Raw genomic sequence first — 23,157 nt, 5'->3', positions numbered from 1 at the left:
CAGAGAGAGTTAGAATAGGGACAAATCAAGGATGTATTAATTTTTTGTTGAGTTGTTAGATTACCATGTACCACCACGCTGCCTATTTCAGCCGTGAAGCAGTAATTCATTTCGGTTTGAAGGGCGGAGCAGCCTTTTTACAATACTGAAATACCCTAGAACTCGTATCTCAAGGTAGGTGGCCGCATTTACGTTGTAGATGTCTATGGTTTCCGGTAACCACTTAACGCCAGGTGGGATGTGAGCTCGTCCAACCATCTATTCAATAAAATATAAATAAATAAAAATTGTTTATATCCCATAAAAGTGCGTTTTAAGTGGGTGATGGATGTACGAACTTAAAGTACGCGGTTCTTAAAATCGCGAACTTACCATTTTTTTGGTCCTACCTAAGCTGAGAGCTTTGAGAGGCTATTTCAGCGTAACCTCAACTAGTAGGCGAGCTCGCGGGGTTCAAACCTGACGACGTTGCTAACACGAGCCCTAGCAAGAGCCGTGCTTCGCAGAATCTACCACCGGATCGGAAACGCGACCCACTGAGAAGATCCGGCGAGAAACTCAGTGGGTTATGTCTGAGGGTTAATTTACTCGTCGAGCCCTTCGTCGCAAGCGACGGGTTCGACGAGAACGATTGCCGGAAACTTACCAAGCTCGACGTCGATGACACACGTGAAGCTTACTCTGTATTGCGATGACGTCGATAGAAGAAGCTTTGTGTTATTTAGGAATTATATCAGATTACATTTTAAAAACTAAAAAGAAAAGGCGAAGTCGAAAAGTGTAGGTGAACGGTCGGTTCGTTCTTTGTCGTCTATTTAGATATTTTAAGAAGTCATTGTAAAATGAATGAGCAGTACTGCCACGCGTACGAGCGATGGATTACGAGCAAATTTTCAAACTTGTGGATCGCCAACGAACTTACTCAGCGGTTTTAAAGTATGCGTACTTAAGGTGATACACAAGCGAAAAAGATCGTCGTCAAACGGAAAAGTTCGCGAACTTACTCGCACGTCTAACAACACTTTACTGGTGGTAGGACCTCTTTACTGGTGGTAGGACCTCTTGTGAGTCCGCACGGGTAGGTACCACCGCCCCGCCTATTTCTGCCGTGAAGCAGTAATGCGTTTCGGTTTGAAGGGTGGGGCAGCCGTTGTGACTATACTGAGACCTTAGAACTATATCTCAAGGTGTATGGCGCATTTACGTCGTAGATGTCTATGGGCTCCAGTAACCACTTTACACCAGGTGGGCTGTGAGCTCATCCACACATCTAAGCAATAAATAAAACCCACTTGAGATGATATAAACCACAGCACAAACTTCATCTAGATTATTGATTTCATAGGTGATTAAATTTCATATTTCTTGAAGAAGTAAGTAGTAGGTACAAAAAAAACCCGAGAATTGAAAATTTGCACGTGCTTTGCTGGATATTGTGCTGGACCTGTTAAGCTGATAGAAGGAAACATGAATCAATTCCAATACAAAAATATAGTGGAAGAAACAATGCTGAAGATTATTTGGTAAAAAACATCCACAATGGTTATTTGAACATTCCAGAAGTACAATGATCTAAAGTATCTACATGCGCTTTTAAGGAAGTTTTCACCTCTCAATCAGTTTCGGTTTGAGATTGGCCAGCTAAAATTGCAAATACAGAGAGACACCCAGGCATATAGAGCATCTTTGGTACAAAGGACAAAAAAAGTCAGTTTCAGGAACAACAAAATCCTATATTTTGCGAAATGTCAAAAATTTATAGTCATTTCCTCGCCGGTGTAAAACAGTAATTAAAAGCAGTGAACATGCTGCGATCTATTAATTTTAATATAAAATGAAGTTGTTTTTTTCTTTACGTACTTCACATAAGTGTGATCTTAGAATTTAAATTTATTTAATTTTCATACCAAAAACTCTACAGCAGCTTAATAAATCGTTTTTAATCATTTGTTCAGCTTTATTACTATCTGAATTTGTTACCTACTTTGGGTAGGTAACGAATAAAACATGCAAAAAAGTTTGCCATTTTATTCTATGATCTGGTTTGCGCTATTGATGTGGCTATTTCAAAACATAGCTGGTCACTTCTAAGAAATAAAATTAAAAATCTGGAACTTGAATCGTTATTAATTAAAATAATAATAATATAATTATACGAACACAAATGTACACGTACCTACGACACTGTTGTTTCAGGTAGTACCTAATTAAGCGCCTGTCTGCCTTGTTTTCTACGAACTGATTATACTTAGTGGTAATAATTAATCCTCTATAGTCGGATTTTTAATTAGACGAAGCCAGCTGACAGTAGCTAATGTCACTTTGTGAAATAATGTTGCTATATTTAAAGTAATAGTGATGCGTTCAGTTCTCGTTCAATCACATAAATGAACAATGAGTGTGAAGAGTTAATCATTAATTTCAAACTATAAAAGAATATTATTTATATTTTACAATAAAATTGTATTAAAGTGATCCAATATAATAATATGTTACTAGTAGTATGTAACTACAATCAGTTTTTTTTATTTTCATTACCTATGTACCTATAATTGTTATATTTTATACATCTATAGTTTCAACTATATGATGCATTGGAAATAGGACAGTCTTACAAGCTTCCTCGCAATGTTTTTCTTAATGTTTAAAACAGTCGGTATTCAGTACAGGTAGATACCATAGGAACATAATGTTTCGTCGAAAACTCGTTGGTATGTACAAAGCACGGCTAAAATTCGAACCCCGTGCCCGATATCGGCAGTTCGGCACACTAACTATTCACTAGACAATCGAGGCAATTTCAATAATTCAGGAGTTTTTTCAATCGTTCACATTGTCACAACACTATTTTTATTTCATCAAAAACTGACAACACAGTAAACGTCAGTTTACTTCGTCTAATAAAAAATCCGACTATATGTTCATTTCATAAATCAGTATACGAACGCTATGCTGTTACACATTAATTACATCCTGTTTACTAGTCTCTTAAAATAAATTGTCATTTTTACTGTATTAGCCAGTGTCTGACACACTGACAAACAATTTGAACCATATGTCTTAACTATGATATGAACAGTTTGAAACTGTATGTACCTTTTGCATATGCTCTGCTTTATCAAAAAAATTAGACCAATTCAATGGCACCTAAAAAATCGAAAGACGTTGCTGATGAAAACTATTGGCGTAGAAATATTGAGGACGCCAAATTAGATGAAGAAAACTGGAAAGTAAAAGTTACTATCCTTGAAGCTGCTGACAGTGATAACGCCAGAAACTATCTTAACAAGTTCGAAATTTTCGCTACGGAAGAAAAACGATTTGTAATAAAGAGCATATCCAAGACTGAAACAACATTTATGGTCAATCAACTTGGAGGTGAGAAAAAGAATAAAGAAGATGATAGTTGTCGTGTTTTTGAAGAAGGTCAACTTTACTTAAAAGAAAAGAAAGAGATGCCGGCTCACGTTCAAGCTCTTATCATAAAGCATCTTATTTTAAAAATGAAGGAAGAATATCTTCTTATAAAAAGAAGGAGACTAGAAGTAAAAGAAGGTATGCGCAGAGAATCTATTACGATGGTTGACCGAAGCGAGATAAGAGGAATCGTATCAGTCAAACCCCAAGAGCTACCTCCATCACCCCCGCCCGTCAAAAAAGGGAAAAAAAATGATGTCGATGCATCATTTTTGTTACCCGAACCGGCTGAAGACAAAAAATACAATACACAACTCAGGGTCAGAGGTGAGGAATGGCGTGACAAAGTATATGTTGACGATTTTCCAACGGATGGTCCTAATCTTTATGTAGCGATAACAGGTTTTGTTGAACCACTTTTGCCAGGTTGCCTTATTTCAATCGGCGTACCTATTACAGCGATAGTTCAAATAAGAATTAATCCAAGTCCAACAGCCGAAACTTCAGGACAATTTAAAGCTGCTAAAAGAGGTCAAAGTCAAACAGAACTACTTAAAGAAAAATCTTTTAAATTTTGGGACGATTTACAAAATTTACGGGTGCAAAAAGACACTGCGGATGTTTTTACTGATACCGCTTTTGTAGTTTTCTCTCCTCCGTATTGGGATAACGAAAAAATGTCCGGATCCCCTGATAAAATATATGACGAGGTTTGTTTTCTTCTTTATGATATTCAAGATTTAACTAGGCAACACGATCATTACCTAGATAGCATGGAAATTATAAATATTCCGTCTTATACAAATTATGAGAAGTACAAAAGAGAATACAATCAATTAATGAATGATTATCCAATGGAATGTATTACTTTATACACTTTATTAGATAACGTCCTTCAAATTGTGTGTAATCATGAAGAATTAGACAGCAAGAGTAGTAGATCTTCATTATCAACAGCTTTAACTATAATTCAATCGCCAAATAAAAATGAGAGCGACAAATTACAACGAGCAGAAAATTTAGTGAAAGATGTATTCAAATCTTTATGTAAAACTGAAGATACAAAAAAAACGTACCGGACTACACAAGGATATGAATATGAACATCAGAAAGATGCGATTATAATTAACTATGGCGATATTGCTCAGTACAGTACTTTCCAATTAGGAAATATAAATTTGGACAATATCGTTCGATCATCTTTACTTGGAATGCCCATTAACAGATTGTGGCATAATGTAAAAATACCCAATAATGAAATGGAAGCCAAAGCTAATTTTCATAAAAATGTTTTGCTGTCATGCTTTGAGAGAGATGATGTAGAGACATCGGAGTTACATAGATTGATCCATATATTAGCTTTCCGAAAGCTATACAATAATAGAAGTTCTTTAAAAAAAAGTGATGTAGTTTCAAAAACGATTTTTGACTTTAAAAAGAAGTATTTAAAGCGTAGCATACTCGCGGAACCTTTGTCAAATTCACCATCTTTAAAAAACTACAATTTTTCGGCACATTCTTTTCCTTCTATAAACAAAAGTGAAAATGGATCTGAGATGTCCTACAGCGGTGGATCAGAATCGAGAAGTATAAAATTTGTATTTGACTGTCCTGATATAAGTGAATTGGTCTCTGAAACTGAAATCGTTAACGAAAAACCATCTAGTCATTTAATCGATGATTTTGATTATTTTGAAGACTTCACTGGTATAAGTGCCTTCCAGATCATTCTAGAAGCGTTTAATACATTCAATTGCGTTGATTATAAATATTGCGAAGTCACAGATACATTTGTACTTATGTTTTTCAATAGTCATAACAAAGATGGTATAGCGTGTGAAGAATGGAGAAGCCATATACCAACACCATTATGCTTGCAAGACTTCTTTGATTATACTCTAGAAGAACACTACGAGTGGATACAAAAAGAAGAAAAAGCATATGATGAACATGTTATATTTAAAGTTCAATCACAGTTCACTGATCTGAATCAATATGATCCAAATTCATGCTTAGATAATGTAATTGGCGATGAACTACTGATTGAAGGTTCTCTTAAACATCGAGAAATTAAACAGAATGAAGTAATCAGTCCAGAGATAACAGAAGTGAAAACCAATTCTAAAAAAACGATAACATCGCCAACAACTGATACTGATTCCAAAACCACTAAAAAAACAAAATCCTCGACACCTAACACGCCAAAAAAGGTAAGAAGATCATTTATATTACCAGGAAACGATTCTGAGATTGTCATTATAAAAAAACCTTTTTTGGGATATGACTTAGGAAATAGACGGGTCGAAGTATTCGGGAGGGATGCTTCATTCTTTTCAAAGGATGGGACGAAATTGAAAAGTACATACACATTGTTTCTACCCACAAATTTAGAATATTTGACACTAAGTGTTACACCAGGAAACAGAGAAAATGTCTTCTGGTTTCATAGAGCACTGAGTGAGATGGTTTCAAATGATATATCGGATGTGTGCAATTCATTCAGAATTTCAACCAAAGATCAAGTGATGATAAATATAAAATGTCAATCACAACCAGGAGCAATACCTATTGCAATGTTTGGTTGCAATGAAGAGTCGAACTATAAGGAAGATAATTTAAAAACGAACATTCCAATAAGCTCTAGCACTCCTGTAGAACAAATGCTACTTTGCTTTTCCCTATATGTTACTTGGCCTAATGGACTTGTTACAGAAACAGTGCACGAAAAAGATTCCTCAAAAATATCTTATATTAAGCAATACTATGTTTGCTCTCTGAATACTGACGAAAGATTGCGCTGCGTAAACGTAAACGGTGAAGTTATCATATTTAAAAAATCTGGTCAAGTCGAAACGTTACGCCCTGATGGTTCTATTATAAAAATAATAAATTGTCAAAAAAGAAGTTATATCCATTTACCAGACGATTCCATAAGTGAAAATAGTTCTGAAAAAAGTAAAAAGGGTAAAGGAAAAGATAAAAGTAAAGACGCCAAAGATAAATCCAACAAAACCTCAGCAAAATCTTCTAAAAATTTGATATTAGAAGACGAGAACATTACAAACCCACAACAAATGGAACCAGAGTTAGTTATAGAAGAGTTTGATACGATTGATACAAATGGACTTCACGAAAAATATATTAAAGGCAATGTTTACAAAATGAAAAATATACTTATCCGAACAGCTACTGATTTTTGTCTAGGTGAGATTTTTTCTAGACGAACTGATGGAACTAACATATTGCTGAACAAAGATGGAGTACAAGTCGTAAGTTTTCCTGATGGCACCAGAATAATCACAAAATACGTTGAGGAAGCGGAAGAAATTTATCCTGAATGGTCCGAAGAAGAAATTATCTATTATGGATTATTTAATTCCAATAATATTGATTCAGAATCAACGAAATCTAAGGTATCCGCGTCTCAAAAAAGCGGCAGAAGCTCTTACCTTGAAACTAACAACACAGTTGATACTCTAAATATCTCTTACATTAAAAACAATGAGGAAATAGAAACGGACATAGAAAGAAATGATGGATACGTTTCCGTTAAAAACATATATACAATTGAACATAAAAATTTCACCACCATCACTGTTAATACCTTAAATGAAACGGTCTCTGTTGAATCACCAAATAAAACTAAAATTACTCTTGACAAATATAATCATTTTGAATTTGATCTAGACTCTGTGACTAAAGCTAGTTTTAATGGGGACACAGTCAACATAGATTATACTGCTTGTGTCGATTGCGAATCGAAAACTAAATGTGAAATTGAAATTAGAGCCGAAAAAGAGAAAATCGATCCAAAATCCCTACAAAATTGGTTAAAAATGAGGGATTCTTTTAATAAAAAAATTGTTGTTAATGAAGAAGGTGCTATCAATATAGAAGACCATCATTGTTCTTCAGAAAATATCAATTCTGGTATTTCTAAAAATGATATCGGAGCGGATGTTGTAAGCGACTATAACTTAGAAGGAGTTGAAGATGAAAAGTTTGAGGGCCCTAGTTTATCTCACGGAAAGTGCAGGGATGTTTATTTAGCAAAGACACTGCGTTTCTTTGTTTTAAAAAGGTGGGCTAACTTAGAACTTTTTTTATTTTACCTTAGTTCGTCCAAATTCCCACTATATTAACCCAATATTAAAAGAAACCCATCGGAATAGAGTAAAATCTAGCAGTTAGATAATGCGTCATAAACTAAATGGATAATACTCATTTGCATCTTCCGTGGCATTATAAAATGTATTACTCTACAGAACGTTAACCTGTTCGGAATTGGTGCATCGGGATTTGTTGGAGCAATACAAAGAAGCTTGTCGTTGGCAGCCATGGTGCTCAATCAACACATACGACGTATTTGGAGATCGGCGAACTCTACTCTCAATACTCACTCCAGTGCACCTCACAGAATCTGAGGTTGTTTATATTGAGCTTAAATAGACAATTAGTATTATAATATATCATATAAACTTAGAGCGATAAACTTAGAGCGGTTTATTTAAGGGTATGTTAGAATTGCACTTTGCTGGCAATACAGAAACCTGGATCACGTGAAACGTTCAATAAATTAAACAGCAGAAGTAGGTAGTAAATTAGTAAGTAGGGCTTTGCTTTTTGAACAAGAAGCTTCATATTAAATATTTCCATTCCCGATCCTGCGGACAGAATGGAAAGCAGTCGACGTCGCCCAAAACACGTCATCTCGGATCCTCCCGATCCACTAACGGTGCTTCTAGGTACTTCAAGCACCGGTCACCGTCCTCGTCGAACCCGTTGCTTGCGACGAAGGGCTCGACGAGTAAATTAACTCTCAGACACAGCCCACTGAGTTTCTCGCCCGATTTTCTCAGTGGGTCGCGATTCCGATCCGGTGGTAGATTCTGCGAAGCACGACTCTTGCCAGGGTTCGTGTTAGCATCGACGTCAGGTTTGAGCCCCGTGAACTCACCTACTTTTTACGGTTCCGCTTCCTACCAGCTTAGGTAGGAAAAAAAAAATTTAGTTTTTTTTTAAAATTAGTTGTATTAATTAACATCGTGTTTTTATGTGTTTACTTATCTATGTATTTTTAAATAATTTCTTGTCTTGTTAGAAATGGCTCATGGATTCTACGTTAGCGGACAAACCTAAGTATCTCACGTACAAAGATTTAAAGAAAGACAGCGGTAAAGGTTTCTACCACTGGATGCGACCTTACAATCGTTTTACTCCGAGACCGGCCAAACCTGAGAATGTTCTGCCACCCAGATTACCTAGAGCCTATATCTTGAGGTTAAAATGTTTAATAAGTTCAATATTTTCTTTGTCTTGTTACGCGTTGGGGTTCGGGAGAAATAAAATTCTACCGAAATACAAATTAAAAGCTGTATTGAACACTTAGAACACTTAAAACACTCACAAACACTTTAAAATTCTCTTCTACCGCTTCGCTTCGGGTGATCCATTCGCTGCTTCGCTTCGAGTAGTACCGATTACTAACTGACTGCGTGCCATCTCTGCAACGCTTTTATAGCCGATACCACATCCCTAGAATTATCGAGAATATTCTTCACATTTCGAGTACTGGTTTCCGCTATCTGACAATAGATGGCGTTGTACTTCTCGAGCGTTCTAGGTGCTGCTAGACCTTTCGATATTCGTTCGACTATTCGGCGATAGATGGCGTTACTCTTACCGGCGTAACACGATGTTAATTTCGTAGCTAGTAGACGTTTATTACATAGTAGAAAAGTCTCAAGTTAATTACAAGTCTCAAGAAGTTAAATGCGGTAAAAGCTTAGCGCTAGATTGGCGACTAGATCGGTTTCAAATCAACTAAAAACAGCATAGTTTGCCTAGGGTTACCTATACACAATTTTACATATTTCGCCTTATACACATATTCATGTTCATGTGTGCGCTGCCTATAAAGGGTACACGGTATTTTATAACTTTTATTCTCCTACCAGACCTCGTATTGTTTACTGGAAACATTAAAAAGCATTGTGTCGATAAATGAAAACCTCGTACTCGTTTTTAACCTAATTTAACGTTAATAAACAGGACATTAGAACAACAATGGTCCGATAAGGAACGTGAAACACTAAAAGGTGCTAAGGAGCTTTTGTTTGCTGTCCTTCGATATCGACAAGTGTTGGAAGATGACAGGCAAAGACTACTTGATATGTCCGTCCTCGATCAGAGAGCTGAGGACGAACGCCACATTGACGACATCATACAAGCTCTTGGATACAGGTTACAATGAGAATATTGATTTTGTTGAAACTCCCTATTCTCTATACCTACACACATAAGTCATATAATTGATAATATTTATTTATATATATGTTTTTATGTATACTAGCTGACCCGGCGGACTTCGTAGTGCCTCAATCGCTAAGTAAAAGACCTAAACTTTTGTATAAAATAAACTTAAAACAAACAAAAGGAATCCGTCCGACGGGGGATACAACAAAGGAAAAACAAAATTGTTATTTTTATTTAATTCCGAACATTTTTATTAATTTATTTACCTTTTAAACCTTCTCTGGACTTCCACAAATAATTCAAGACCAAAATTAACCAAATCGGTCCAGCCGTTCTCGAGTTACGCGCGAGACTAACGAACAGCATGTATTTATTTAAGTATGAGTATTTGTATCTATAAATATTATGTATGTCATATAAGTATACACATATGCTTAAGTAATATCACACTACACCTACCAAGGTTCATCTCTGCACCCCCCTAAGGTATACTGTTAGAGAATGCCTATGGCATTAAGTCCGCGTTTAAACTGTCTAGTATATAAAGTTATAAATAAATAAATACGTCTAACGGCTGTCTGGTGTAGTGGTAAGTGACATGGTCACTACACAAGGAGGTCGCGGGTTCGAATCCTGCCAAGGGAAGATATTTGTATGATAAATATAAAATGTATTTTCCAGGGTTATGGATTGGTGGGCAGGACCTCTCTTTGAGGGCTATCGTCGCCCGTATGGTAGAGGACCGGAGTTCGTGGGAGGCCATGGCTGGGTTCTGTGACTTGGTCATGGCGCTTCGTGAGGCTGAGGAGCGCGAAAGGGAATGGGATCCCTCTTCGGCTCCTCAGCGCAGAAGGCGGGGTGGACGGCGCGTGCGAGAGGCCGCCGCTCAGCCCTCGTAGGGACTATCGAGTGCCGGGTGCGGGGGCTCCCGGCACTCGACTGTTGGTCCGGTGGTGAAGCGGTGCAAGGTGGCTCCTGTGCGCCGCTCACGGTGTGTCGCCCGAGACGAGGTTCTACGGGATTTTCCCGGGGATGAAATCCCGTCTTAACATTGGTACGGGTACCGCCTAAGGCGAGACTTTCGGCGCGCATCGCGGTACCGTAAGTTTCGTGTAGTCGGTGTGGTGGAGCTCGATGGGGTTTAGTCGGTAGTCGTTCTGCGGGGCAAGTGCTTCGCGCGCCTTTTTCAAGGCGTAGTCTCCTGTGAGAAATTGGGGGAGGTGAAGGACCTCGGCCCTTCTCTTCTCCCCTTCTTCCTCTCAGGAGGCGCCGGAGTCCGACATAACCCGGTTCGTTACCCCCTCGACCGGGTATCCGTAAATGGATTCCCCAGCGTTAAAAAAAAAAAAAAAAAAAAAAAAGGGTTATGGATTGGTAGATAGATATATTAAATATATGTATGTGTATAATAAAAATCTTACATTTATTTCAGTTATCTGGTACCTGTAACACAAGTTCTTTACGAACTTAGCACGGGACCAGTTAACGTGGCGTGATTATTAGTAAATATTTATTTATTTATTATTATTATTTATACATACCTATATTGTATCTTGAAAATAAATACTCAAACGTGAACAGTGACGGCCGAAGTGGGTGATATTTTCGATAAGATTAATCAACAGAATCGTCCAATGAATTTCAGAACTTATTTTCATGCTGAGTATTCAATAGCTCCCGAAACAATGATAAGAGATGAATTCTGGGTACGAAAAGTAACATACAAAAAATTTATAATTCGAAGTCTTTTTTTTATTGCCGTATAGGCAGTCGAGGATGCGGTCCACCTGATGATGAGTGGTTACCGTCGCTTATGGATGTTAGCAATACCAGGGGCAGAGCCAAGCCGCTGCCTACCGCTTAATTCTCTGCACAAGCCTCATTTGAATAAGGACATGTCATAGCGCTCGGGAAACACCGTTGAGGGGAGCTCATTCCAAAGCTCGATGGTACGTGGCAAAAAATATGTCTGGAAACGCACTGTGGAGTAACGCAATGGGTCCAGGTAGTATGGATGAGCTCTACTCCGATGGTGGGTGGTGCGATGGTAAAAACAAGATAATGGTATTATCTCAAATAATTCCTCAGAGCACTCCTACTTTTTCATTTTGACAACGTTTTCTTGGGACTCCCTCATCCCCGAAAAGTAAGTATCAGAGGCCTTCAGAAAACATTATAGGAACATGATGTATGCACGCTTAGCTTATTTTTTTTGGTGTTTTCATAAATATGTCACCTTTAATAAAATGTTATTTGTTTATTTACAATTGACACCACTGTTCCGTGTTTTTTGATAGTATGGCAATTATTACTTACATATTAACCATATCACAACGTCTATGAGATGTCTATAGATTCTGGCAACCGCTTAACACCCAAGACACAGTTTGTCACTATCCTATTTTACACAATTCTATTTTATTGCGTGGTAAGTTTTTTTATGTAGATTGTAGATCAACATGTTTAATGAACGAACCCCCCCATTTGTAGGTAGTCGAGCATATGGACCACCCGATAGGTTAGTGATTACTGCCGCCAGGGACGTCTTAAACTAGGCTGGGGCCCTTGGGCACACAAGAATTTGAGGCCCTTTTGGAAAGTAAAAAAAGCGAATATAATAACATTTTTTTACTGAGTATGACCATTTATTATAGATAATCAAATACAGTATGATATAATAATATTAATTATATTAGAATGCTGCTGGTTTTTTGGTTACTATTACGATAATAGTTTCTTTCGGGATTTCTGTTGAGCAAAATATTCCATTATATCTTTAAAGTAAATTTTTTGAAGGATATCACTTTCTATGCCCATAATTGACAAATTACTCAGCCGTTCTTGTAACATTGTTGTTCGCAATTCATTTTTTATTCTCTTAAGCGAAAATGACCGCTCTCGACTACAATTGGTAACCAAATTGTCGGTCCTTCGGGGCCCCCTGAGAATGGGGGCCCTGGGCACGGGCCCCGTGTGCCCTTATGGTAAAGACGGTATTGACTGCCACTCATGGATTTTCTTCAATCTTTGTTTGAAGAAAGATCTCATTGCGCTCCAGAAACACTGGAGAGAAGTTCATTCAAAGTAAGATGGTACCTAGAAGAGTTTAGTTTATTCAGTAGGTAATATTAATAATATAATAGAACTAGTCGTACCTACTCGCCCGCTTCGCCGGGCATTTAAAATTAACATTATTATTTATTCTCATTATTATTAGGGAGTCGAACACTCATATAAATACATGTATTTTCCTATCCATTAAGTACATGTATTTTCTACATGGATACCAAGTTTCAAGTCAATCGGATGCATGGTCCAATAGTTATAATGGAACATCCGTAAAAACCACTATAGATTTATATATTATATAGATATAATAAGTACATATATTCTTAATAAATTATGAATATACATCCACTAGTGCCGATTTAAGACACATTTAAGTATTGCCCTTACTGTAGGTACATTATATTATAGAATTTATGAAGATCTTAAGACACGTTTGAGGGAAGATGTGCTCAGTCGAGCGGAAGCGACGATAACTACGGAGCCACGTCCAAAACCAGCGCCTGAAGACCTGTCTGCCGAGGGCGAGGCCGCGGAAGGCGAAGGTAATTTCGTTAGTGCTCGTGAAATAATCAGGAATCACGCTTAGCTGCGGAAAGAGTACTTCCGCGCGATCTTATTAGCGTAAATATACCTACCTACACGTTCACGCTTTTGATCAATAATTAATTGTGATGTTTGAGCAAAATACACATCGCTGTGCAGGCGCCTTTCGTGTTATCACTTAGGTACCTAGTACTGTGAATACGAGCATTTTAGTTGAATACAAACAACGTTTAAAAAAATATTAGTAGTAACAATATAAATAGCAAAAATTGGTACATATATACAAGATCTATACGGGATCTTGACGAACTGGTGACGATACGAAACTAGATTTTATTTATCTTCTATTTTATTAAAATCATTTGAAAAATGCCTTCGTAAGAATTAATTAAATTTCACATTGACCAAATATTCTGATCTTCAGAAACAACGACCTATTTATGGCAAGATAATAGTGCTGAAATGAACAAACTCAACAAATCTCTGTAAAATGATAAACGATGAAACAAGTTGAGAATGATTATTTTTTAATAAAAACACAAAATTAAGAAAACAGAAAGAAATGGGTAATATAAAGACAAACGTCAAAAGTGAAGTATATAAAAACTACATTAGTTATCAAAATAGCAAAGAGGTTCACAACATCCTCCCCCTCGTGCAGAAAAGCACAAACTGGTTATGCAAACCAAGGTCAGTCAAGGCCTTAGGTGGAGAGCCTAACCAGCTTTCGTACGGGTCGGCGTAGCATTCCCCCTGCTGTTGCAACGTCCACTACCCTTATCACGCCATCTTTCCCAGGGTACACTTTCGCAACACGTCCTCGTGGCCATATTCCGCGGGGCAAGTTGAAGTCAGCAATAATTACTACGTCACCCTCTTGAAGAGCTGTTGAACTGCGGTTGCCTCTTGACTGCTCACGTGGTTGTAGGGTCGGGAGAACCTCGCGCATCCAACGCGACCAAAAATGATCCGCTAGCCTCAATGCTTTCCTCCATTCGGAACGGCTGACCAAATCGTGATCGTTCAAGGCAGTAGGTAAGGTCTGCACGGACGAAGAACCGATTAAGAAATGAAATGGTGTGAGTGTTGTCGGGTCGTCAGGATCTGTAGATACATGAGTTAATGGACGTGAATTGACAATGGCTTCTGCCTCGGCTAGTAAAACGCTCAAGGTTTCTTCTTTTGGAGCTCGTTCGGTTAATGTTGCGTTCAGAGCTACCTTTACTGATCGCACCAAGCGCTCCCAACATCCTCCGAAATTAGGTGCCGCCGGTGGGATGAACTTCCAGAGTATTCCTTGAGTGCTTGTGAAATCTTCGACATTTTCTCCATAGAAACCTCTGAGAATGCGATTGGCACCAACAAAGCAGGTTCCGTTGTCCGAGAAAATAATGTTTGGACAGCCCCGTCTTGCAATGAATCTTCTAATAGCCATGATAGCAGAGTCAGTCGATAGACTATGTACCATTTCTAGGTGAAGGGCTCTGACAGTTAAACAGGTGAAAAGGGCTACATAACGTTTTTCATGCCTGCGCCCGATAGTGACGCTTACGGGGCCGAAGTAGTCCAGACCCGTAAAAGTAAAGGGCCGTCGATGGTGAGCTAATCTTTCAGGTGGCAGATCTCCTGTTTTCGGGTTCACCGGCAAGGACTTTCTAATTCTGCAGAGTGGACACTCTTTTGCTACTGTTCTCACTGTGTTCCTCAGTCTTAACAACCAGAATTTTTGTCTTAATTCGTTCACGACTAGTTCATAATTTGCGTGACCCGCTTTTCGATGATAAAATTGTACCAATAAACGTACAATTGGGTGACGACCGTCAAGAAGGATGGGGAAGCGTGTGTCAGGGTCAATGCCTTCTGCGGCTTTAATTCTTCCGGCTAACCGCAGCAACTTGTCCTCTCCCAAAGCGGGTGACAGTTTTCTGAGACGACTGTTCGGAGGAATAGGCTTCGAGTTCAGGATATGAAGAAATTCTATGGAAAAGCTCTCGACCTGTGTTCGTTGCATAATTTGCCTTTCGGCGGCCTTTATTAAATCTGCACTAAGAGGTGGCAGAGTAGTGGACGTTGAAGGATGGCGGGCACAAACAATTTCGCCTTTCAATTTAGAATTTCTAATGGAAGCCAAAATTACACCAAACTTTGCCGCAGCTTGAAGTACCCGGGCTGTGGCACGTAATAAGCGCTGCCAATTACTAAAATTAGCAAAAATGGCTGTGACCGGAGTCGGTAACTCTTCGACAAAGGAAGTTAGTCCGACCAACTCATAACTATTGGTCTTAAGTTCATCGGTGTTTGGTGAGGCAAACCTTGGCTCTGTAGGCCAGTCCTCAACGGATTTAAAAAGAAAAGATGGACCGCGAAACCATCTGTGGGTCGTGTCGAGGTTAATTGATCGCGTTCTGGTAGCGTCGTCGGCAACATTCAAGTCCGTTGGTATCCATCGCCAGTCTCTGACGCAAGAGTTTTCAATAATTTCGCCTAAACGATGGGCAACAAAAGGCTTAAAAGAGCGCGCGTCATTACGTAACCACTGAAGGACTGTCATAGAATCGGTCCAAAAGAAAGTATGTGCCGGTTGTTTTCTATGACTGTCCTTAATGGTGACCGCGAGACGAGAAGCTATTAAAGCGGCTTGGAGCTCTAAACGTGGGATAGAGATAGGTTTCAAGGGTGTAACTCTTGCCTTACTAGAGATGAGAGAAAGCTCGATGCTGCCGTCTGAGTACAAAAGGCGCCAATAAGCGACACATGCGTACGCGAGCTCACTTGCATCAGCAAAAATGTGGAACTCCCTCTGAGTTGGTTCAGAGTTTTTAGAGTTAGAATACCAACGCGGAATTTCCAAAGAAGTTACTTTTGACAACTCCTGAAACCAATCAGACCATCTTAATGCTTCCGTGGGTTGGAACTCGGTGTCCCAGTCGACATTAGACCTCCACGTTTGTTGAAATAAAATTCTACCCTTAACAACTATTGGAGCTAATAAGCCTAACGGGTCGTACACACGCATGAGGTGACAAAGAACTTTGCGTTTTGTGAGAGGGTTTGGAAATGTTTCACCTAAGCCTGAGCGGAACCCTAAATTATCTGTTATGGGATTCCACAATACTCCCAACGCTCTAATATTGTTTACAGAGCAGCTGCCAAGGTTGATTTCCAACGACGGTTGAGTGGCCCTAAGATCAGCAGGAATAAATTTTAGCGCTGATGGATCGTTGGAAATCCAGCCCCGCATCTCGAAGTAGGCATCATTGTGAACGGCAACAATATCCGCCGCTAGTTGTGCTGCCTCTTGAATGTCATCGAGAGAGTCAATATAATCGTCCATATAATGATTGTACAAAATAGCATGAGCTGCTTTAGGAAATAAACTTTCGTGCTCACGAGCGTTTTTATTTTTAATAAATTGCGCTATAAATGGACTGCAGCACGCACCGAAAATGATGGCTGTCATCCTAAACTCCTTTATAGGTTGGTCTCTGCTTGACCTCCAGAGAAACCGGAGGGCGTCCCTATCTTGCTCTCTGATCCTTACTTGAGGGAACATTTCCCGGATATCAGCAGTGAGAGCAATACGGCCCTCGCGAAACCGAAGTAAAATACCTAACAAGGACTGAAGCAGGTCTGGACCAGGTAGCAACAAAGAGTTTAGGCTGACGCCCGCATTCGTGGCTGCGGCGTCGTGAACTACACGAAGCTTACGTTTCTGAGGGTGATACACGCCAAAATGGGGTAAATAGAGCCTCATAAAAGAAGATTGTTTATCTTTAATGTGGTTGGCGTAGTATGACTCGGGAGCACATTCTTCTGCATAGCCTTTAGCGATCATGTTTGAAATGAACACGTCATATGCTTTTGCAAAGTCAGCATCTTTAGCCATGCGCCTTTCTAGACTTAAAAATCGTGACATGGCTTGAAGGTAGCTGTCGGGAATGCGTTGTATATCGTCACGCCACGGCAAACCCACCTCAAATCGACCAGAAGTGGGGAGACGTCTAGCAGTTTTTTCTAAAATCTCGACTGCACGTTTATCTGACTTAGAATGTAGAGTTTCTTTTTTAGAAATACCTAATGAATCAATTTTGTATTGTTCCTTAATAAAAGAGTCTAATTTCTCCTCATCGGAAGGTTCGATACACACACCGTGATTAACAAACTCCACTGATTTAGTTTTACTGGACGCGATTCCATAAAGCACCCAGCCTAAGGCAGTTAAACAGGCAACGGGTTCATTCTTACCACCACACCGTACCTCGCTGCTGATTGACAAATGCCAATGCTCTGCACCAATTAAAACTGTTGGTGTAGCATCTTCATAAGTTACGTTGCAAGGTAAATTCGCTAAATGTGCGAAAGAAGCAATAGTTTCCTGCCTAATCGTTTGAGGACGCAGAGACAAAGACTCCATAGCTCTCGCATTTTTCACTAAAAATGTGTCTCGTGTGTGCCTACCCTTAATGTGAAAATCTACATACGATATCGTAGCGTTTCTACTGAGACCGCCTATACCATTAACCGTTATTTTCTGGTGAGGCCCTGTCGCACCGATTTGAGTAGCAATACTTGAGTCAATGAGCGTAGCAGTGCTACCGTCATCGAGAAGTGCGTAAACATTGCAACTTCCTGAGGGACCAGAGACAGTAACGGGTAAGATTTTCAGAAATACACGTGGGCACAGAGTTAAGATGGAGCTGGGTTCTTGAACACCTGTAGAAGTGGTAGAAACTATTACCTTTTCGACAGATGCAGGTTCGTGGTGCTTAGTCGTATGATCATTTTCGGTGGATCGCGTGTCGAACATAGTATTGACAGAAGAGACAGGTTCTTTACCATGCATTAACGGGTGATGACGTATTAGACACCCATCAACACCACAAGGGTTAACTTTACATGTTTTCCACTGATGTGAACTACGCCTAAGACATCTATAACACGCTTTTACCTCACGCAGCCAGACCCACCTTTCATCAACAGATAAGGCTTTGAACTCAGAACATGACTTAATATTGTGATCTTTTTTGCAAAACGCGCATTCAAGCTTTTGTGTAGACGCCGCATTAGAATTTAGTTTAGAGTGTGTAACTATGTGAATATTTTCCCGTTTATACGGTTTGTTTAGATGAGTGTTTTCTGGTGAATGTTGGATCGAGCAAGATTCCGGTGATAAACCGAACCGAATAAGTTGATCTAACTCGCGCCTCAAAAAATCGGACATAATTTCTAATTTAGGACGTCCTGTAGTATCTTGCATAGCAAAGTCCGTCCATCTTACTTTAGTAACCGGGTTTAATTTTCCTAAGACGGCGTGAAATAGTTCTGGAGAATGCAAGTACTCAATTTTATTCAGTATTTTAAAAGAAGATATAGAATTACGTACCTTATTCGTTATCGTAATTAACTCTTTCAAGTCATTTCCCAAACGTGGTAGATTTTTAAGAGCGGAGACTTCCTTAAATACTATAATTTCCGGGCGAGCGAAGTTCTCCTCCAGAGCTCTTATAATGTCGTTCGGGTTGTCTGTAGCCAGCAACAGTGACGCGACTGCATCTCGGGCCGCGCCGCGAAGTGCATTTTGTAACCGACTAATATTTTCAATATTTGAAAAATTGTTTTTGGTTAAATCAAAAATACGTTTGAAATGTAGCCATGTTAAGGCGTCTCCGTCGAAAGGAAACAATTCGATCTTATGTTTATGACGGTGCGAAGTAGCAAGCGCCTTGGCCGCAGCTGCAGTGTCAGCAACAGCCTGAAGCAGACTACTCTGATCAACCTCCGTGGAAATGAGCGGTCGCGTAAGTACGGCCGCCTCGGACGCTTTAGTGACGTTTAAAAGTTGTTTCTGATGAACAAAACGGTTAACAGGGGATGCAGTTGACCCAGTGGCCGGCAGAGGTGCCTGGTGGCCGGGAGGCGGAACCACTACTTGCTCTCGCCCTACTGCGGGAATGCCTCTATTAACTGTATTTTCGCCAACGCAAACTGGCTGTTCTAAACTTTGTACCCATCTTTCTGTTCTTTCTACGCTTACCCTGGCAGAACCACTGCGACTGCTGTGACTTGCCGCGGCTTCCGCGTCGAGAGCGGCAAGTTCGGCCTTCAGTTCGCCCTCCTCTACCTGCTGACGGAGTGCTGCCAGTCGACTTTCACGTTGCCTCTCACGTTCAGCCAACTCCTGCTCGTGCTCAAGACGTCGGCGCAGGGCGAGGGCCTCTACGGCGGCCTTTTGAGCCTTAATTGTGGATGACGAGCGTGATGATTTTGACTTAGACGTCTCACTCGGAGCAATGCTGTCTACATGTTGGGAAGTACTAGGTTGTATAATATTAACTTGCAAACCAGTACTAGTCGCAGGGTTTGTCGGCATGATTTTACTTTTACTGCGGGTGATCATTAAGCGAGAAACAAAAATGAAATAAAGCAGTGAAAATTAAAACAAATACTACGAAATGAACGAATAACTAAAGCTACGTAATGAAAAATAGGTACGCTGGAAAATTACTGGTGAAGGACCAAAATGAAATGAACAAACTCAACAAATCTCTGTAAAATGATAAACGATGAAACAAGTTGAGAATGATTATTTTTTAATAAAAACACAAAATTAAGAAAACAGAAAGAAATGGGTAATATAAAGACAAACGTCAAAAGTGAAGTATATAAAAACTACATTAGTTATCAAAATAGCAAAGAGGTTCACAACAAGTGCGTTTAACTATTTTTTTATATATTTATGAAAAGCTGTTGTCGACCGGTCTGGTGCTAACAATGTGCTTAGTGCTTAGGTTTTTAACGTTCACGATAGCGTTAAAGTTAACTCAAAATTGTTTGCAGTTGAAACAGCGCCCCTAGCGGCAAACCTAGGCAAACGTTCCAACTCCATACAAATTTGAGTTAACTTTTACACCTTCGAGAACGTTAAAAAACTCGCACTCACTAAGCACATTGGTCACAGAAATCCGGAGACAGCAGAACAATGCGATGGTCCGCTTTGAGGCATAATTCAATCTTATTTCGCACAATTTCTGTCCATGCAAGCCTGAGAGCGCGTTTGCGTTTGCAAAAAAATACAGGATAGTTTTGCAACATTTACGAAATTTAAAAACAAGTTGGATCGTACGCCAAGTTTGTTTTACAAAAGTGCACCTCAGTACTAAAATATGAAACATTTTTGAGTTTTCTTTTCTAAGAAAATTTTAATAGTAGGTACTTTTTCTATATTAAGTACCTATGCCTTAGACAAAGATTGTCCTGTTTTCTAAAATCTGTGTTTGTAGTCAATGGCATAATACATTGTAGACCATCCTTCCGAGAATACCTTACTATAGTTCATATTGTATCAGCTCTCTGAACTATTAAGTATTAGTTCATCAGCATTCTCATTTTCCTTTACATTAAATATGGCTAGGTACCCAAACGAAATTCATACATATGCCCTCTTCCCCAATTTGCTAAAGTTTGGATGGCCGGTAGTACCTACCTTTGTCAATCTAGATACAGCCCTAACCATATGTAAGAACTGATTTAATCAACTTCATCAACAACTCGCACGACGCAAAAATATGAGTAGGTAAGATAATTTAGCGTCGATCTCTTTTTTTCTGGCTTAGAACGTACCAGTACTACCAGTGATCTGCTACTGTTCCAAGAAAACCGTAAACATTTATTGCAAGAATCGGAGGCTGCTGTAGGGACAAGTGAAAATTTGAAGAGGTACTGGCGTCGTCGTAATGAAGAATATAAAGAGGAACAATTTTATAGGTAAACAGGTTTGTCTCCCATAAGCGTTACTTTACTTTTGTGTTTAGACAACAACAAAAAAATTGCAATTAGAAGCTGTCTTATTACATCTAGGTCTCTGACACACCTGGCAAATTCGCGCTTGACCGCTAAAATTCGTGTCACCCACGTTTTACGAAATCTTTCGTGTCGTGCCGCCTTCTCAAAGTGGCGCATTAATGCCGACTAAATATACTTACTGATGGATTCAAGCTTCATGTCAGCATGGAGATCCACATTCCTCATGAACCACGGCTATCCTACAAAAGCGGGATTGAATTACTTGAAGGAGTTTAAAATTAGTGCGGGCCACTTGCTGGTGGTAGGACCTCTTGTGAACCCGCGCGGGTGGGTACCACCACCCTGCCTATTTCTGCCGTGAAGCAGTGATGCGTTTCGGTTTGAAGGGTGGGGCAGCCGTTGTAACTATACTTGAGACCTTAGAACTTAAATCTCAAAGTGGGTGGCGCATTTACGCTGTGGATGTCTATGGGCTCCAGTAACCACTTAACGCCCCGTGGGCTGTGAGCTCGTCCACCCATTTATGCAATAAAAAATAAATAAATAAAAACTTGCATAGGTCATGATCGGACGTATGTAACTTTTATAAAGTGTCACCATATTACGAAGGGACAATTTACCTCGCTTGCAAATCATCGGATATCGAATACCTCTACTTCCTGTTCACCAATCACGTTTTGCGTCACTTTTCATTTGAACATTATTGACAACTACATTGGCCATAGCCTTATTACAATATTTTCAGTTTACTTGCGTCGGTTTTTTTGTATTTTTTTATTTGGATAGTCAGAATAATATGGTCTCAAAAATTCATATTATTTATATGAGGCAATCTTCCGCAATCGTGAAAATATATTGGTAAAATTCACTTTTAGAAATTGAATAGAATAGAAATAAATCAAAACTAAAACACTTCTCATTGATTATTTTTTCTAATGGTGATTATTCGTTAAATGCGATCCAGTTGAATTGTGGCAACAATCTGAACGATTTCTTTCACCTACGAATGGTATAGAAGTACAAAATTAACAATCCGAGTTGTAACTATACTGAGATCTTAGAACTTATATCTCAAGGTGGGTGGCGCATTTACGTTGTAGATGTCTATGGGCTCCAGTAACCACTTAACACTGGGTGGGCTGTGAGCTCGTCCACTCATCTAAGCAATAAAAAAAAAAAAAAAAGTAAGAGGACAACCAAATTTTTGGTGAAATCTTCACGCTCATGTGCATTATCTACCAACATACCTACTGTTTATGTTTTTAAGGTATTTACTCAGAGAAGACAATGTACCTCCATACTTTCGAAACGTTCTCGGCGGTGCTATATGGTGGGAAATGAATAACACCGCTGGCGAGGCTGTCACAGAGGCCGAAAGGGCCAAGATGAACTGTGGATGCCGAGCACAGAGCTCGCGTAATGATGATAAACAATTTATTTAATAAAATTAACATTAATTTCCCTTTATTACTAGTATAATAAAAATATCGTTAATATGGCTTTCGTTTTTAAAAACCATTTTAACTTATGACTTTGCATGAAATTATATTAAAGCTAGCAAGCAGCTAGCGGCGTTGCTGGGGGCGGGGTGGTGAAGTCTGGTCTACACCAAGTAACACTGGGATGCACGTAAAATGAGCAAATGTTGCAATAGGTATCAAAAGCATTTTAAAAGTTTGAGAATACCTATAAAGATAATTTGGTTTCAGTTATGGAACTGTTACATGAACATGGACTATTTCTTAGCTACTTTACCCGGTCACCGCCCTTGCCGAACCCGTCGCTTGCGACGAAAGGCTCGGCGAGTAAATTACCTAACCCATAGACACATCCCACTGAGTTTCTCGCCAGATCTTCTCAGTGGGTCGCGTTTCCAATACGGTGGTAGATTTTGCGAAGCATTGCTCTTGCTAGGGCCAGTGTTAGCAACACTCCGGCTTGAGCCCCTTGAGCTCACCTACACGCCAAGGAGAAGCTAAAATAGCCTATCAAGGCTATCAACATAGGTAGGAAAAAACAGCTACTTCAGTACGTAAATAATTATTTATAAAGATTGTGTTCACTTTTATT

At 39.3% G+C, this 23,157-nt stretch overlaps 1 protein-coding gene across 2 annotated transcripts; it reads left to right on the top strand.

Annotated features, from left to right (window-relative positions):
* The first annotated feature begins 70 nt into the window (after window positions 1-70).
* Window positions 71-22,586, top strand: LOC101747134 (sperm-associated antigen 17). 2 transcript variants are annotated; one of them, XM_038013131.2, is made up of 7 exons: window positions 71-7,498; window positions 7,683-7,842; window positions 8,519-8,697; window positions 9,469-9,660; window positions 13,150-13,283; window positions 20,898-21,048; window positions 22,355-22,586. In XM_038013131.2, the coding sequence occupies exons 1-7, from the start codon at window positions 3,141-3,143 to the stop codon at window positions 22,527-22,529; spliced, it is 5,349 nt and encodes a 1,782-aa protein (XP_037869059.1). In that variant the 5' UTR covers window positions 71-3,140; the 3' UTR covers window positions 22,530-22,586. The 2 variants fall into 2 exon arrangements, with proteins under 2 accessions (XP_037869059.1, XP_062525363.1); XM_062669379.1 differs by lacking the exons at window positions 20,898-21,048; window positions 22,355-22,586 and adding an exon at window positions 16,426-16,673.
* Window positions 22,587-23,157: the final 571 nt, after the last annotated feature.

The sequence above is a fragment of the Bombyx mori genome, chromosome 1, assembly GCF_030269925.1.
Source record: "Bombyx mori chromosome 1, ASM3026992v2".
NCBI classification, from domain to species: Eukaryota; Metazoa; Arthropoda; class Insecta; order Lepidoptera; family Bombycidae; genus Bombyx; species Bombyx mori.
This window is presented reverse-complemented; position numbering and strand designations above follow the sequence as displayed.